The 18998-nt window shown below is 44.5% G+C and overlaps 1 protein-coding gene across 2 annotated transcripts in view; it reads left to right on the top strand.

Moving 5' to 3' along the window:
- AKT1 (AKT serine/threonine kinase 1) overlaps positions 1-18998 on the top strand; it is a 72579-nt gene that overhangs the window by 20782 nt on the left and 32799 nt on the right. For both annotated transcript variants that reach the window (XM_066998424.1, XM_013183025.3), the window contains exon 3: positions 16717-16845. In XM_066998424.1, coding sequence (XP_066854525.1) covers positions 16717-16845 — 129 coding nt within the window. The remainder of the gene's footprint in view (positions 1-16716; positions 16846-18998) is intronic.

Raw genomic sequence — 18998 nt, 5'->3', positions numbered from 1 at the left:
AGTTTCTCTGTTGTCAACAGGCTTTGTCATTTTTCGGTGCTGTCTGATCTGTTCAAATACAGAAATCTGGATTTTGTCAAGGAAAAGGTTCAAATCATGTAATAATAAACCTCACTAGTTCAATACTTGTTGTTAGTAATCTGGGTCTGTGCTTTGGAACCAGAAGTTGCTTTTTGCTTTAATTACCGGGATGTGAGGCTTATTAAGAATGCTCTATGGCTTCAGAGCTGCTGGGATTTGTTGTTATGTTTATTTTGCTGTGAGGAAGCAGGAATGTTTCTAACCTCATCCTGTCTTTCCTCCTCCTCCCTTCTGTTGTCCTGGTGCAAAAGACGGGGGAGAGGAGTGATGTCAGGGTGAAATATGGGTGGCAAAATGTGTGGTGGGGCCAGCTTTGTTCTTTCTGATCCTCTCCAAGGCAGACTAGTGTTATTTTACGTCACTGATGGAGGTTGAGAGCCTTGATGGTCATCGTCAACTCTTGCTGGTTGGCTGCAGGTCCTTGGGACTCTGTGGCCGAGTGAAGCAGACAAGGCATGCTCTGGGTTCATATTGTGTTCATGGTGGTTGAAGTTTACAGCAGGAACCTGTTACAAAGGCAAGGCCTGGGCCAGAAGGTCCAGTTTGCCAGCAGAGATGGGCCAGGTAATCCACAGGGTCACGGGCCTGGGCTGTTTGTACCACGGTCATAGTGACTGTGAGTGGCTGAGGGAATTCACAAAATAGCATTTAATGTCAAGTTGTAGAAGCTTGTTTCACAACTGGCACTCTGGATGGCAGCAGCTGGAGTCCCCAAGGACGGAGTAAATTTTGGACCTGAGGTGCCATTTCACTCAGAAGAGAGAGCCTTTGAGGGCAGGGTTGAAGCCTGGCTGTGCCAAAAATGAGAAACCTTGAGCAGTCTGCAGCCTATGGTATTTGTTTTATCTGAGACAAGATGGTTGTGTGAAGCCTGGAGCCAGGGTCTGCGTATGAGTCTGCATCAGATCTGTGTTTAGATCTGTGTCTGAAATGAGATAGCTGTAGTCTCAAAGGGATTTTTTTATTTCTTATTATTTTACAACCCGAAATCTCCAGAGCAGGGAGGCTTGTGAAGGATGCATGTCTAATGCCAGCTTTCTATTAAAACTTTCACTAATTATTTTGAAAATGTACTTATGACCTGTCATGGATTATTTTATTTTTCTGCTTTGAAAACATTATATGTCTTCCTTCCTTTTTCCACAATACCAGGATAGTGCTGACTATTTTGGAAATTTTCTTTGTTCGCATTTGGACTTCTGAATGCAAACAGTGCCTGCATCCGATATTCTGCTCCGTTTTTGCTAGGCTGAAAACATTGCTAATAAAAGGGGTGGGCGCTCCCCATACCTTGCTGTGCAGGGCAGAGAGGCAGGTCAAACTGCCGGCTGAGCATCCAGAAGCTGAGGAGGTGGCTGGCGTATTGGTGTCCTGGAACTGAGAGTCGAAGCCAGTCCTCCCCTGCTCTGCCACAGACTTCCTCCTATACGATCATCTCGGATAAAGCTATTTTTATGTCTCTGTGCCCCAGTTCCCTATCTGTAACATGGTGATAACGGCACTTCCCTACTTCACAGGGATGTTGTGAGGACAAATGCAGCTCAGACCGTGGGGCTCTTGGATGCTGTGGTAACTGGGGGCACAGATGGAAGAAGGGAAATGTTCCGCATAAAAGCTTTCTGTTCTTTAAGCCCAGCGGTAGGTTACAGCCCTGATGCGAGTGGTTTTCACTCAAGTCATGACTGGTGCCATGTCTTTTCCCTGAATGTTTCCTTGCTCGAATACTGTGTGCATACCAGCAAAACACTTAATGTCCTTACTAAAAGCTATTGTTTGCACCATTGGCTGCAGGCTCTGAGAGCCTGGGCAGGACTTACTACTTGTATTTGCTCGTGTGGGCTACTCATGGGGACTGAATGGAGTAAGTGCTTCTGGCAGCAGCCACCCGGTGTATGTCACAGACTGACTCACGTGCTGGAAGGAGTTAAAAATAGGTATGAATGGATTTTCACTTGTGAAATTCAAACTAATCTAGTGGTTCCTACGAGCAAGAAGTGGACTGCAGTCTGACCAGAGTAAAGCAAATGTCCTTGACATAACTGGTTAAATTTCATAGAAACCACTTCCTTTGTGTTGCCACTGACAACATAACATTCCTTAACGTTTGATTTCAAGTGGTGCTTTATTACCCAGATGTACATGCAAACACGCTTTCTTCCGAAGAATTTCTGTCCAAAGACACCACAGAGGAGTGCAATACTTCTGTTTCTAACATGGACTTCGTTGTGCTTGTTTTTGTATAGTACAAGCAGGTAAGAGACAGGAAGCCTATCTGCTCACCATGTCCAAAAAGGAGGCTGCAGTGAGTTGAGTATTTATTCAATCAAATCTTGTCCATGCCAATTGCAGTGCTTTTAGGGGCGCTTCTTGGGCCAGGAAGTAGGAATGTACTTCGTTTACTGCTTGCTCTGCGAAACCTGGGGCTCATGTCATCTTCCTTGTTCACCTGCTTTGATAAGTTCTATATTTAGTTGTCTCTGCCCATCCACTTGAACAGGACAAAAATAATTGTGGTGTAATCCATCCTCTCCTTCCTTTCCTCTCCACCTCTTCCCTCCCCTTTCCTTTCCTGCTGCTGGATCTGGGGCATTCAGCTGTTTGGAAAGTGGTGGATTTTCTGTTTGTTTTGCTTTGTTACAAGAAGGGCTCAGGAGCCGGAAAACACATTTATGCCCTGCAATAAAATTGTTGTGAAGAGTATGCAAACTATCAGAAACACTTCCTCCTCTGCTACAACGCTTGCTGAAGGGTCAGAGTGTGCGCAGAGTGCGTGGAGGGAGGTGGAGCAGGGAGGTTGGGAAACGACTTGCATGTGGCATATATCTGTCTGACAAAAAGCCAACCGTGCCAGGGGATAAATGAACAAACAAATAGTGTTTCAGCGCTGAACTCTGAGGCTGAACCTAAAGTTTGCACAGGAGCAAATCTGCCGATAAGTTTCCGATGGACCTTGACTCCTGTTGTGCAAGCGCTGTGTAGTATTTACCTCAGGAGAGGAGGATCTGCACCTCGTTTGTGCTGTGCAGGGCATCTTCTGCGTCCCACCACTGACGTACCCCATCGTAATGTCTGTCACAGATCAGCACCGGCTGAACCCCCCAGCAGTGTTTAAGCGCCTCACCCCTTGACTTCATTAAACACCAAATTAGTTAAGCACGTTCGTTAACCTGGCTTTGGTTGTTGACTGGTTTTTATCTGCAAATTGTATAAAGGGTGTCCACTGAACTTAGCAAAACGTTTGCCGCCTCTGTTATCTGAAATATTATTGTCTTCCACTATTAAGCTGATAGTGATTTGAGGGAAACTGTATTGTTTTGGTGAAACTGCTTTGGGATGCAGCCTGCCAAGTTTTTTTGTGTCTTGAGCTGAGCGTTCAGTGTGTTGTTGTTCTGAAGAGACACGTTGTCTGGAGATGGAGGGGGAGTGTTTGTTCCCACAAAAAAATATATGTATATAAAACACTTTTTGTAACTTAAGCAGTTTTTAGTTTATATTAAAGGTGGTGGTGAGGAACAGAAAGACTGAGGAAAAAACCCTGAATTGATACCGAGTAGAGAATTCCAGTTGTTTTTTGTGGACATTTTCCATTCAGTATCTGCTTTTCAAAAGGCCGTGAGAAACTTTGATTTGCTTCTTTTTGCACTCGTAGAATTACCACAGGACAGGAGGTGGGAAGGATCGTGTTTGTGAGCCGTCCCTGACGTAAAGGATCCCGAGTCCCTTGTCTTCCTCTTGCGTGCCAGCTACGGCCCAGGAGCCACGGCTGAGGCCTCTGGGACACGAAGGGCCTGTGGTGGCACGGGCCTGCAGGGTGACTGCCCTGGGGCCGCCGGTTGTTGGCTCGTGGTGTCACTTCTGTCACAACTTCTGCACGGTGGGCACTGGAATGAAACCTCTGACCAAACCCGGCTTCCACCTAGGAGCCTAAATTCGGGTTTGAACCCCCAGGCTATGAATTTTCTGAGAGGACTTGCTGCCCTGGCCCGCCTCTGTGCAGCGGGGTCCGATCACACCGGGCCCTGTGCTGTGTGCTGCTTTTTGAGAGAAGGTCGCTTTAGTTTCTAGGAATGTTAATTCCTTACTTCACGGGCACAAATATGCGTTGGGAGCGTTTAAAAGGGAGCGGGCCCTGAATTGAAAGTGCACTTCTTATGCTTCAAGGCATAGCGTTAATCCTTTTAGTAGTTTGGATTGCTGGGATTGTAGTGGGCAGGCCGGGATGCCTTGCAGACATCTGCTTTGCTGTCTATTGAGTCAAGTCAATATCCTCAAAACTGTAATTTTCACTGTAATGACGGATTACGCTTGTCACAGCGCATAGCATTTTGTCGTGTGCGCTTAATAAAAGAAAACAGATTCTAATGCTGCTTATTTCTGAAGTCAAATACATCTGAACTAAAGCTCAGCGTACGCAAGACAAACTACGCTTTAATTTTACAATTGTCTGATGGGACTTTGCGATTTATTTGTTGTTACTTCCTTAATGATGCTGCAGTCAGAGGCACTGTTTTGCTAAATGTTGTGTAAAAAGTAAATTGTAGCACAGCAGATGTTGGTATTTGGATGGATGTCGGTGCAATGGGGGGACAGCAACAGTCATCTCTGTCAGCTGTCTTCAGACTCCACAGGCCTGCTGTGTGGTTACTTTGGTGTGTAAAAACAGCTCGTTTTGCAACTGGGAAGTTTGGCATTACATTTGGCACGGGGCCACGGAGCTGGGTGAACGCAAGTGTTTATCCAGCGATTTTCGCAAAATTGGTAACTTGGAGAAAATGTTTATTAAACTTCAGCACAAAGGGAGGGGGGAGTTCTGGCTGCATCTCTTTCTTCTTAAAAGGAATCGGTGCTTGTAATGCTGAGAATCTTTTTTCAATTATTTTGGCTTCCCCCACCCCGTCTGGCTTTGGCTGCTGTTTTTATCCTTTTAAGCCTTTTTGCAGCTTACTGTGTATAATTTCCTTTTTAAAGATTAAAACGAGCATACCTGATGAAATAAGAAGTATGTAGAGTGCAGTAGCTGCTCTTTTCCCCATCCTGTGTTTTGTCATGAACTAGGTGCAAAGAACTGAGGACTGCAAATGAAGCTACTTAATCATCCTCCTCCCCCCCGACCCCTCCTTTTTGTAGAAATCCTACTGAAAGCGTGGAACGTGAGCCCTGAGCTGCAGAGCAGCTGATTTTTGTATGATAAATTACTGTAGGTTTTACCTTTTGGTTAACTACAAGAATCCCCAAAGGCCATCAAGAATTTTCCACAGAACTGCCGTCAATATTGTACACATTTCTGTATGAAAACAGCAATTTGGGCTGCATTTTTAATAATGGGGGCAGGGGAGAACAGTAGTTTTGCAAAGCAACAGCAGTTTTAATCAGGTTTTATACCTTAAATTGGGAACCTTGTGATTTAAGGTTCATTGGGAAACTCTATCATAACAGAGACATTTAGCTTGGATTAATTTTTCTAATCCACTTCAATCTTTTATTGCCTTTTGATTAAATAATAAGATGCCTTTATTGTTTGAGAAGGCTGCTATTTCTTTTGGAAAAGGGACGATGATTAAAGGAGGAAATTGGGATTCTCTGGCAAGGGGAGGAAAAGTATGCAGGGAAGAATATTTTCAGACTAATGATAGTGACCCAGTAATGGGCTGTGCTTAATTTTGTAGTTGAACTGTGTTTTTATTACCAAATATGACATCAGTACACTACTTGGGGGCCTTTTGTTCTTCTTTTTTTTGGTGGTGTTACCTGTAGCTTCCAAGCTCTGTGCCCAAGCATGGCTTTGTGTAGAAAACTATAATTTTCAAGAAGCTCTGTCCACTCCAAAAATCAATTTTGCGTTCAGTGGATAAATGAAAATTGCAGATTAACTACTGCAAGTGTGCTGTGGCTGCTGCTTGGAAACCTTTTTTGTCTCTTGGGTTGATTGTGACATTGTAATCCCGATCTTAATTTTTTATTTTCATTGTGGGGGGTGGGAAGGGGAGGAATAACTGCAATAAAACATCAGTTTGGAAATAATCTGAATTTTACAGCGTCCATGACCAGGAGGGTGGGCTGAGGCTTCAGTAGCCACGTCTCAGCCCATCCGTACACCCCTCTGCATCTGTGGCTTCTGTCCTCCTGCTTTCTTCCAGCTCCCTTCCCACCTTGCCGGCAGCAGCAGGGTTTCCAGGGTGGCCTTGCTTGTCCAGGAACCCCTGGCAGCTGCCGCACGAGGTGATGGCATTGGGTCAGGGACTCGTGGAAGAAGATGCTGCATCCACGGCATGCACTAAGCATTGAACTGCAAAGTGGGGTTTGCACGCGGGCTTTGCTGTACACGTGCCTTGCTCTGCAGAAGTCCCCGAGGCATGAAAGTTGCCCCAGGTGACCTTCTTCAGGAATGCTACCCCAGGTGACCTTTAGGTTTTTGTTGTTGTTTTTAATGCAAGTTTTAAGCTTTATTTATTGCTCTTCGGTGTTGTTACTCTTAAAGTATGGGTGTCTGACTCTCCTGGACAGCTGCTGTAGTTGCAAGTTCTCCTACAAACTCTAAAGGGTAGCTGTAACCCAGCTAGGCGAGGGATGTGTCTTGGTGTTTGTTTGCTCTATTCTTTGGGGGTAAGAGTGGGAATATGAACTACAGAGAGTGGACTGTGTGTGGCCATGGGATGGGGCTTTTGGGATTTAGGCGGTCAAGGGGATGTGCAATGAGGAGCAGCCGCGTGGTGTCCTGTGCCTCGCAGATCAGGTGTGAAGGAAAAGTGGGGCCGATACAGCAGCCCTGCCCTTGGAAGCCCCACTGGGCAAGTGCCAGGTTTGCCCACGGAAAGCAGTGTGAGCTTAGGGCTGGTGTGGTTGACGTTTGTTTTTGCCAGGGAATAGGAGCAGTTTTGAGAGGAGACTCAAATTTTTGCCACGTGTTCCCAAAGTGACAGGGCACTACAGGCTGGAAAGCATCATTCACACTGTCACATCTCCTTTCTGCTTTTGTGTGGCGTATACCTTCTATTTTTCTATTTTGATGCTTCTGTTTAATGTACAGTAGCTTTAACGTGCCAAGATGCTGTTGCAACATGAAAATTAATTCATGATAATGCTATCAAGGTAGGAGGGTCTTTATTCAGCTGCATCAGTTGTCTTTCATTCCTCCTTCAGTAAGAAACAGGTTTTTGTGTAAATGGATGGAGTGCATCTCTCCTGGAGCTTGGAGCTGTTAGGCAGAGGTATTATGAGCTTATTGGAATAGATGGCTTTGGGGTTTAAAAAATTATAGTCATGCTTATGTTAATATGTTTTAGTAGTACGTATGTACATTTCAATATCAGAAGCAACGAGCTGCCGCTGAAATCCAGGAGGAATTTTTCTGGTTGATTATACTCAGACTCAATGTTTTTACTGTGCATTGTAAACTAAAATAACTTTAACAGTGTCGAAGGTGACAGAAATGTGTCTGCCGGAGCCTGTGACCCTGGTGCAGCAGCAGAGCGGGACTTACTCCACAGCGATGGCAAATGTCAGCCCAGGCGCCGAGCTGGCCCTAGTGGATCTCTTCGGGACTGTTAGAAATACACACCGCACAAGCGAAGCCTTGAAGGATAGCTGGGATGCCACACTTTCAGCTGTACATCCAAGCTGCTGGCACTTCCTATGGCTGGTACCGAGTTTTGGGGTGCCTCGAAGCAACCCTTTTTTTCCCCTGATGCCAGGCAGGCTGTCCCCTCTTCGCTCTTGCTCAGCAGAGAGGACCCTTGGCAAGGTTTCTTACTCCTGCGTTACTCGGCGGAGCTTAGCACCAGAGCTCGGATGAGTGTTTGCTCTCGTGTTACCCTTTGATGAAGTTGCTCTGGTAAATGTGCAGTATGCAATGAAGTTACTTCGCAAAATTCCTCTGAATTGAGCCAGGCACTCCTGTTGCTTATCTGAAGGAGACTTTCATTGCTGAGTTTGGGGTAGTGACTCAATACAAGTTATCTTAGAATACTAAATTTGGAGGAGAAACGAGGAGGTTGCCATGATAACAAACATTAGAACTCACTTTCTGGGAAGTGCTTGTAATTTTTCCTTTGACGGCCTTTAAATGGCTCAAGATAAACGAAACTTTTTATTAGAACTAACTTGGTCTCACTGTGCTCTTCCAGGGTTTTGCAGGCTTGCTAGTAAGGAAATGAAGAAGGGAAATCCAGATTAGCCCTGGCCATATAAACAGCTCCCCCTTTATTATATTGCTTATTTTTGCCATTGGAATATTTGCCTAACTTGGCTCTTACGCATCTTTCTATGAAATAGTTACCCAGTAACTGTTCGTGTAAATATGTTTTAAATTCTGTGTTGATTTTTTTCTTTTTTCTTGGCACTTTTAAGAAATATCCTGATGCACAACGTGGTCACACCATTACTGCCTGAGTTTTTATTGCGAGTGGCCTAAACTGACTCTGTGTATTTATTTATGTTGAGAATTAGGACTCAAAAACAGAAGCTAAGGGATAACAATATGATGTGTTAATTTCTTACCCTCCATAAAATGCTTATTTATAAAAGTCCAAGTTCAGCAGTTTAGTTTTTACAAATAGAGCTGCTTTTTTGTTTTGTTTTGTTTCAGACCGCCTCTGAAGTTGGTCCGTATTATCTGTTTCAGAAAAGCTGTTGTTTCCATAAATCTCTTCTAATGTCCTCTGGCTTTTTTCACCATTTCTTTACAATTCCCCGAGGTTTTGATCTGCTTTTGTAAATGACACAATGATCCAGTAATGTGAGCCTGGAAGAGCGAGCCGGGGACTCGCGAGCCCTCGCTGCGGCTGATTTGTGCGCGGCTGCGTCCTGCCTCTTCCCTCCCCTGGGCCCGTGTGCGCCCACCTCCAAGTTACCAGCTCGGCCTCCCGAACTTGGGGATTTTAATGGTGAGCCTCCGCCGAGTACTTCGCAGGTTTCGTGTTCACAAAGCATAAATGCGTCTCACAATCGCTCTCACCTCTGCCTTCGTTTCTCCCAGCCTTTTTTAACAGGGCAGAGTTGGGGTTGTCCCCTTTTGCACCATCCGTCAGTCTCTAGACAGGATTTCGCCGAAAAAAAAAACTGGCTGTGTCACATTCACGTAAGACATCTCTCCAGATAAGTGCAGGAATCGTTGCTAAGGATGCTTGTGCTAAGAGATAAAATAATGGAATCGGCTCTCGGTGATGTATAGAAAAGTTCTTCCTTGTTCAAATGTACCAGGGTGTGGTGTGTTTGGTGGTTTTCTTTTTTTTTTTGCGTGCTTGGTATTTTGAGTTGAGATCATAAAATCTTTGGAGGATTATATCACACCCTTTTATAAATACATCCCGCGTGTTTAAGAGCCTGATTTACAGAAATGCTGATCGTATTAACTTCACGTTGAGCTCAAGGAATAGTTGGAGGTACCTCCTTCCTCTAAGAGAAGATATTTAAAAAGTCGCAGAGGCTTATTTGCCTAAGTGCCTCGTTAGCTGCTTGTGCTGTTTTCCATCAAGTGTCAAGGTAGAAATTACTTGGGGAGAAATAATTGTTCCAAGCATGTTTAATTCAGCTCAGTGAATCTGACACATCCTCTGTCATTTTTATTTATTTATAAAAATGAGAGAGTTGGGCACCTATCAAAAGCAGAGGCATATGTGATGACATTTTATGTTTGTTACAGGAGTCTTTTATTTTGTTAAAATCCTGTAGGTGCTTGTGAGCAGAAGAGATGTCTCTAATTGTGTTGGATACCTCATGGTACATTTAAGTCCTTTTGCTCCCACCATGAAGTAATGGAGATGAAATTCACTCTGAGATTTTCAGCATAGCTTAAGAAATCGCTTTATATCTTCCTGTAATTTATGAAGCTATCCTTAAAACTGCTGTTTTTAATGAAACTTCATTTACATCTTCTCCCACTGGAGACAGCTGTAGGTTAGGACTAGCCTGACTAAGCTGTGCCAAAGGTAGGAGTAAGGAGTTTTTTTACATGCTGATTAATTCTCTTTCACTCCTCTGGGAATATCTGGTATTGCTTAAATTGATTGCTGTAAGCAATATGGCAACATTTTTGACCTTCTAAACTGAAATTCAGCAAAAAAAAAAAAAAGGTAAACGTCAGTGTTTCAGTTTTATATAACCATACAGTTGGAATACAGTGATTAAAAAAAATACAGAGGTGTCTTCTGTAGTGGTGTTGGCTGGTGATTTCAAACTCCAAACCCTTTGAAAGAGGTGAAATCAGAGACTGGGGTAGCTGTCCATCCCCTGTGTGAAAGTAGTATTGGATGAGAATCTGGTTGCCTTTCCCCATAATCTGGCTTTTGATCTCTCCCGTGGTCTAGCTTCATGAATCAGAGCATCCCTTTCTCGACGGCGTGAAGTGTTTTACTTCTGAGCTGTTGTGTAACAAAAGGCAGAGGTGGCTTCGGATACACCTATTTTTCTGCCCGGTGCGTGCGTAGCGCTGTGGGAAGCGATAAGTCAACGCTGTTTGTTCTCTGAAGTTAATTTACAGAGGTGCGATGCCAGGTGAAGAGAGGCTGCAGCTTGCTGGCTCGGAAGGCGCTCGGGTCTGAATACGGTGTGCGAAGATCTTCCTTTGTCAGGCTGAGCGTGAGCCCGTTTAATCACTCCCCTTTGCCCCACCTCTAGCTTCCCTCTTGCTCCCCTCCCTCCCCAAATTCCCTGAAGATATGATAATTAAGCAGGTGCCGTATATCGGAGCTTTGTGCGAGCGTGAGAAACGGCTGCTGGTTCAGAATAGCAGGAGCCACGCCGGAGGAGGAGGAGGAGGCATTTCTCCGTAACCTGTTGGCAGAGGCGTCAATCGCCGTCGCGCCTGCACCGTGCTGCCATCCATCCAGCTGCACAGCAAGCGGGTCGCCATAAAGCCGGGGAGAGGATTTGCCGGGCCCTGAATTAGCTCCTTGTGCCGCCGGGGTCCCCGCCAGGGCGCTGAAAGGCGCGGAGCCGGGCGGCTGCAGACGGGCTGCTGACTCAGGCTTGACCTCCCCATTGGGGAGCACCCGGGGCTGCAGTCTGAGCCGCCTCATTGAGATGCAGGGCACGGGCGGCGCGTCCGCAGCTGTACGCTGGAGGCAAGGGCTGAGAACGCATCCAGAGTGACCAAAAAGAGAAATAATCAAAGAACTGGCCCCCTTCTGTACTCCTCTGAATAGGCAGACAGACCAGAGGTCCTCTGCTCTCCGCAAGCGTGTCGGGAAAGACATTAGCGTGCCCTGCATTTTTTTTTTTTTCCTTTTTCCTTTCCCCAAGCTACCTAAAACCTGGCACTGTTTCTAAATCTCTTGTTTTGACAGTTTGGGGAGGGAAAGGAAGAGTGCTGCACCAGCCTGGGAGATGTCTGTGCAGCTATTTAAAAAAATAATAAAAATTGAACTCAGATTTTTCATTTGGGTCACCCTAGCCGTGCTTAATTGTTTAGTACCAAGTATTTATAGTCCAGAATTAGCTCTCTGTGCTTGGAAAGGGCTTCTTTCCCTTTCCCTTTCACTTTCTTCTGAGTGCTTTAGAAATGCAAAGGAGAATTTCAAGCCCTGCTTTTTTTTTTTTTCCTTGTGTTTTTCAAACCTGCTTTGGTTTGTAAGGCAGTGGGCACTTATTTACTCGACCAGCAGAAACTAACTGCAAATCCACGCTCCCCTCTCCAGACGTGCCAGCGCGCATGAGATGGCAGCTTCCGAAAGCTTCGCGTCTTGAAGGAAGCTGGCATCTGTTTCGCCGAAGCCTTATTAGGCAGACAGGATGCAGACCACTTTTCGCTGCCATTGAAGTTTTAGAAATGAGTCACTCTGCCTTTGACCAGTGGCACATTAGCGCTGCAGTTGGCATAACTTCGGTGTCTCGCTCGGATGGCTGAGTGCCGCACAATCGAGGCACGGAGCGTGTCCTCGGAGCGTGTGGGAACGTACTGAAGGCTTGCATAACTTAAGCGCTGTAATATTTTGAGTGCTAACTTTAATTGTAATTAACGATGCCGCTTCTGATGCTCAAAGCAGAAAGCAGAACGCGTTATTTACCCATAGATTTGCGGTAGCCGATTGAGCGCGTTTAATATAACCGAGACCTCATTTTCGCTCCGCGCTGCTGGGCTTGTTCTGGTTACTTTGGGGCACAGGAAAGTTAACAGTTGGTCCAGTACCCCTGTAAATATCAGGGATATCATTGGATGCTGACTTGGTTAACCTAATGATTTTTTTTTTAAACCATCGGTATGTATGAGTTGATTAAAAAAATAAGCAAAGTCTTCTTAAATATAGTCTGTTCTGAATTAAAGGGTGTGGTGCTGGCTTTGAATGAGCTTGATGCAGCAACAAGCATGCAGCAGTTGGTAAATAAAGATGGATTTTCTTTTGTTCTGCTGGTGCTTGCTGCTCATTATTCTCCACTTACCCCGTAAGCTTCCCAGGGAGTGGCAGCTGTTTCTGATGTTAGACACTCTATCAGTGGTAGACAGCTCCAGATTCGGTGAGATACTGTTGGGGAGAGGAGAGGAAAATAACCTAACCCCGCAGTATTGTAAATCCTCGGTAGAATTAACTTTTCATGAACCAGAAGAGTTTTGTGCTTAACTTTCCAAAATATGCAGGCATAAGGGTGCTCTGCAGCGTGTGTTATTGTGGAATGCTTTTTTTGGCATGAGATGGATTTACATTCTAAGTGTGTATTAAGTATTTTAATGTGCAGTGTGTGGGGGCAGACACAAAGCAATAAAGCGAAATCGGTCTATAACAATCTTCGTGTGTATTTGCAGCTATGTACAGTTTGGGAATCTTTGCAACTTGAAAATTGCTTTGAGTAAACAGAATGGTACATAAAGATTTTAAATAATAAAGGCAGCAAGTTATAGAGGAGCCTATTTGATTCCAGGATTTTATATGGAGGATTTATAACCCATGCTTTTGCTCTTCTGTCTCTGCAGTGTTAGCGTTCTGTTACTGAAAACAAAGAAGGCTCTGCCAGGGCATTACACAAGCAATGAATCACAGAGGAAAAAATGTTTTGCTTTGTAAATTGTTCACTTTTCCATGGTGGATCATTATTATTATTATTATTATTATTTTAAGTGTTGTCTAATAGCATCTGCCACACATGCTTGCGTTTACTGTACTTTGTACATTTCTTCTAGAAAGACTACGTAACTAATAGTATCGGTGACTTCAAGCAACTTCTTGCTTATGGTCCTTAAAAACAAAGCCTCAACAGGAACAAAAATCACACGGCAAGAATTGAAACAGTTCAGTTCACTCTTCAGGCATGACAGCTTATTGAGTATATCAGAGGAAGGAAAAGGTGTTAACGTTTTTCAATCAGCTTTGCCACAGCAGTTGCACGCAATTATTTTTGTCTGTATCGACAAACTTGTTTTGTGCTTAAAATGCTTGTAATGGCTACCACAGCCAACTTGATCCTTCTCACAGGTTCCAGATAGTGTATAGTGTTTATAATGTTTGAGGTAATCGTAGGAATGTAATCTAGTTTCTTAAGAATATACACTTCATACTTTTTCTTGATGACTTCTTGGTGAGTCTGCGTTTCAGAACTTCTGGAGAAGAACGAGAGTTTGCTCAGGCTTGAATAAAAGATTCGGCTTACAGATAACTAACCTGACTGCGATATCGCAAACAAGGCAGTGTCATGCCGCTTTGCTGCAAGATGCAGAAGCATAACCTCAGTGTTATGTAATAAACTGTATGCTGCAGATGCTGCAGTGTGCCTCACACTGTCCTTGGCAAGAGCAATAATCAATAACGGGTAAGCTTGCCATGTTACCAGATTCATAAAGCTCCAACCATGGAAAAGGAAGTTGAAAACTCCGTTACTTATTTGCAAATCAAAAAGGTGGATCAGGAACCAGAACCAGCTAAAGTAAGTGAAGGTCTGAGTAGAGTGGTCCTTGTAAAATGGTAATGAAATCACTGGTCTCGCGTGCAGAAGGAGCGAGTGCTAAATGATAACTAGTGAAGAGAAGAGCGAGTGCGGAGGATGATGCAGTGTGTGTGCAGATGTATTCTGTGTGTGTGTGTGTATGGAATGAGCCATTTTAAGGACTATGTGATTAATCCTGTTAGATGATGTATTTTTCAACACAAACAGATCAGTGGAATAAAGCTGTAAGAGTATAAGAGCCAAAGAAAAGCCTCTAATAAAACATAAAATAGGATGAGGGAGAGGAGGAGCGAGGAGCCCCTTGTGACAGTGGAGTGTTGTTTTGTTTAAAATTATGCATGCTTCGCTGAAAATGATCAGATATTTTCAGAGTATCTGAAAAAAATACCTCCTCTGTAAATACTGATTGGGAAGATGTAGCATAGATGAGGGGAGACTCTCCAACTTGCCCCTCTTCAGTTTTTTCCATCCAATCTGGATTTAGTCATAAGTGCAGGTATGAGGAGGGAAAGGAAGATGGTTCCTAGCTCTGCTGGGTTGGTTTAGTGCAAGAGAAGAAAATGCCAACGCATCGGGTATGCGGCAGCGTGTTCCAAACCGACGATAGTCCCGACAGCTGCCTACCTGGCAAACCTCCCCGGTAAGCGCTGGGCTGAGCACGCTGTGGGTTTTCTTATCCCTGTAGTTACATCTGTGGTGTAATAGTAATGAGATTGGAGTAATCTCCCTGATCTGGGCTGAGTTGGACTGATAATTTAAATGTGAAAGGCTTCATAATCTCCTGCTGATCCCAGAAAGTTTTCAGCTTTTAATTAAGGTCAGAATTATGAAGACGACAACAAAACCTTCCACATTTACTGCCTTGCCTATAAATGCCGTGACATGCTATAGGTGAGTCCCTCTGAAATTCCTGAAGTGACGGTGACATTTCTGTCAAGCTCTTCTAGGTCAGCATAACGCTTGCAGCTGCAACAGGCAGCTTTAGAAGAAAGACTGTGTGGGTTTGGGCTCGTTGCTTTTATTCTCATCTTCCTCGCCTGTGTTACTGCACTGCTCTGTTTTATCAGAGCAAATGGATGTTATTTGAAGGGTAACTCGGTAACTCTCAGCTTCTTGCTTTGGAGTAGAAAGTTAAAAGCCCAGCAAAGGGCTAGGCAGGTGGAAGCAATAGCCGGGGGTGTGTGCTGTGGATGCTGGGGCTGTGCGTGATCCTGCGTGCTGGAGACACAAGTGTGAGGCTGAAGGGAGAAGTTGCACAGCTGGCACGAAACGGGTTGAAACTGCACCCCAGAAGGAGGGGAGGTCTGCGGGGAGAGGAGCAGCTGCAGGGGAGTTCCCGGGGCAGCGCACACAGCACCCGGAGAGAAATTAGCTGCGGAGGGAGGAACGCGAGCAGCAGGAAAAGGAGGTGTGAGCGGCGCTTGGGAGAAGGGGACGAGCAGCAGAAGGTTGCTGTGGCCAGCAAACCTTGGGAGCCTTTTCTTCTCCCCGCTCTTGGCAGCCATTAGAAAGGCTGGCGGCAGGTGGGGCGGTGGCCGCTGGGCACCAGCCCTCCCAGCACAGTCCCGTGCGGTGTTCAGACCTGCTCCTGCTGCAGACCTGAAAGACGCTTGGTTTCTAGCCTGCTCCCTCGTCCTCTTCCCGATGTTGATCAAACAAACAAGCAACAAACCACGCTGGAGGGAGGAGGGTGTAGCTGCTGCCCAGCTGTGGGTGGTTTCTGCAGTGGACACCTCTCTTTAAATCAGTTGTTGGTGGGGATGGGTGAAGTTGAAGCGTGGCTGGTGCCCTGATCTGAGCAGCACCTTGAGCGAGGCTTCTTTTATTCAGCCAAATAGAAATGTCACTGCAGGACCTAGAGACCTGGAGATCACCAGAAAAGCGAAACTGAGGCACATTGACCAAGTCCCCCAGAAGTGAGACAGGTAGAACCCCAGTCTTCCATCCCTGAAGCCCAATTGAGTAACTCCAATAAGTGTAACTGAAGTTTCTATCAACATTTTTTTACCTTGTACTGCTGGAGATTTAGAGCATGGCTGCAATAGTCACGCTCCCGGTACCTGCGCTGTGTTACTCAGATGAGCAGTAGCATGAGAACATCAAGAGATGTGTTCTCTGAAAAAGCAAGGTGGAGAATATTTCTGAATAGATGTTTGTTTTCTTCTTCGTGGTGGCCATACATCATCCTGTGTTTTTCCCCTTCATATTGTGATATATCGTCTCATGTTTCATGCTTGAGATGTTGTGAGAGGAGTGAGTGATGTTATGTAACTTAAGCAGGGAATTATCTTTTTATGTTCGAAAAGTGACTGTTGGTTTGATAAAGCAGTTGACTAATTAGTAAATTACCCATTGTTGTTTAAAATACTTGCGCTGCAAAATGTAAATGAAAAAAATTTCTCCACTTGTCAGTATGAAAAATGACAATAGCAAAAATAATACATAGGACATCTGCTCTGATTTTTTTAAAATTTAAAATGCATTTAAGGCAGATGTTGCAGAATTTGAATGGAAAGAGGAATAGATAGAAGAACAAAACATAGCTGTTTACCTTTTGTGAAGTCCCATTCTTATGGTTAGCATCGCTAACAATATCTGACTCAGTGCCTGTGTTTTTCCACTGTTTGTATCAGAATGAACTGAATGTTCTTAAAGCTGCTGCTATGTCAGGAGTTAGTTTCAATATTAAAAATGCATATATTGGTGAGTCAGTATTTTGGGGCGTTTTCTGATGATCTCTCCCTTTTCCCATTCTTTTTCCAGGAGAATACATAAAAACATGGAGGCCGCGGTACTTTCTTTTGAAGAACGATGGCACGTTCATTGGCTACAAGGAGCGGCCGCAGGATGTTGACCAGCGGGAATCACCTTTAAATAACTTCTCGGTAGCTCGTAAGTGCTTTTTACATGCTCCCTCATCCAGTTGGGGGGTTGGTGTCTTCTTGCAGTCACTGGGAATCTGCATCGGTAATGTTCAAGTCTGCCCAGACTAATATATCTAAACACTAAACGTGTTTCAGATAAAAACAAAACAAAAACAACAGCAACAAAAAAAACACATTTCTTAGTAATGAATATGATCTGTAGGTTTGATGCTCTGCTTTTTTTCAGTTTTCTACTAATGTACTCTCTCTGGTTTTGGAATCAAACAGGTTTATTGGTTAATGGTTTGTATGTCTGTTATTCAGCAAGTTGCTTGAAAGTGAAAATTAACCCAAGTGAGTGGTACTTGGCGGGCAGGTACAGCCGAAGTATTTCATCCTATGTTCTGCCACCAGGTCTGGGTGCATGTGGCATTAACATAGATCAAAGTTACTTGATTGTTAGCATAAGAGAACATGGAATAAGCACTGGTTTTAATAAAACCTACTCAGTTTTTCTTAATTTTGAAAACAAAACCATATTTCTTTTATTAGAGCCAACAAAAGGGTTTGGAAATAATAACATCTCCTAACCTCTGCACTCTGTCCTATGCAAACATTTCCGAATTTGCTCAGGTGCCACAGCACAGGATGTGATAGAAGAACCTGAGGATAATTTCCTTTTCTTACTCATGTTTTTAACCTTTCCCTGTATACTTCCAGCTTTTATTTTCTCCTGTTCTTAATCTTTCCTGTCTCATGATCTGCCTGTGTCTCGTTCCACCACTTAAAAATAGATCATTGTGGCACCTGTTATTAACAGTGATCTGTTTCTGATGACTAGTGGAAGTGAAGTTGGGCAGAGGGAAGGGTAGAGGGCTTTCCCTTTTTGTCACACGGTAGCTTGAAATGCGCGGGGTTCATCTTTGCGGATGACCTTTCAGAAGATGTATTTTAGAACACCTTGGACATGGGAGAGGGCCAGACAGGGCTAGGAATTAATGTAAATGTTCATTTTTCCCCGGTAGCGACACATAACCTGTTCTGACTGATGATGGGAAAAAATCACGGGCATGCTGTTGCCTGGTGCTTCAGTGCAGAATGCCAGCAGTGCTTTGGGGACTTTTGTCTCATTTAGAGAGTTGCCTTATATTGTCTGCTCAGTAATGACACGGTACTTTCCTCCTTAGACTGGTATCTGCTTATGGATCAAGAAGGTAAAGAAAGGCAGCAGAATGCTATTAATTCATACATTAATTCGGTACTTGGTCTGTAGCCAGAGGCTTTTAACAAACACACTTTTTTGCAGGACACTTCCATTCTGTTGCTGCTCTGTTTCTTCCGATAATCATTTACTGCAGCTCACTGCTAAGGAATAAAAAAGGATGCGTCGGTTGCCTTCTCTACGTCCAAGTTGCTTTCAGAAAGAGTTAACTTAAATTGGTTTTCACAACAGGGATATGTTGCTTTTTTTGGCAAATTGAGCCTGTCAGTCTTGGCATTTATATATAAACACGTTTGTTTCCATGGTATCAGAGCATTGTCAAAAAAGACGAGACACATGCCAATGCAATCAGGTGTAGCCCCCGTAAGGGGGGGCGTGGGGAGGGTGGGAGGTGGAGGGATGCTCTTAGCAGTGCTTCTATCTGGTGAGCCAGCAGCAGGTTGGGAAGCCTCGATGCTTGTGGGGAAGGCCTCCTTGCTAGAAGTCATTCTTGTGGTTTTGCTCTCACTGAAGCAGCTGTTGCCTCACCAGGATTTAATTCTTCATGTAGGCACCAGCACGCAGTGCTGGTAGCATCCGATGCGCTGCGGTTCCCTCCTAGGTACCCACCACGCTTGTATCACTTGGGTTTGTTTTGCAGCACGGCTTTTCCCTTTGAACCTGCTTGCCTCGTACTTTCGTTTGAGTTAACTTGTCGAGTTAGCACGAGAGGAGTGAGCTCTGGAGGAGCGCTCAGGCCAGAGCAGCATCGCTCTGCAGAAGGCTCTGCCAGTGAAAGTGGGAGGGGATTTAGCTTAAATGCTTTGTAAAAAAAAATCTTCCTTTTCCTTTTTTTTTTTCAAGTGACCATGATAGTCCTGACTTTTTTGTTAATTAGTGAACTAGATTTTTTTTTTTTAATGAGATGGCAGGCTGTCTCTGTCAGTCTGTTCTTTGGAAGTGGTTCCATGTTTCCGATT

Source organism: Anser cygnoides, chromosome 5 (genome assembly GCF_040182565.1).
Source record: "Anser cygnoides isolate HZ-2024a breed goose chromosome 5, Taihu_goose_T2T_genome, whole genome shotgun sequence".
Classification (NCBI taxonomy): Eukaryota; Metazoa; Chordata; class Aves; order Anseriformes; family Anatidae; genus Anser; species Anser cygnoides.
Note: the sequence above shows the minus strand (reverse complement) of the source record. Positions and strands in the feature narration are given on the sequence as shown.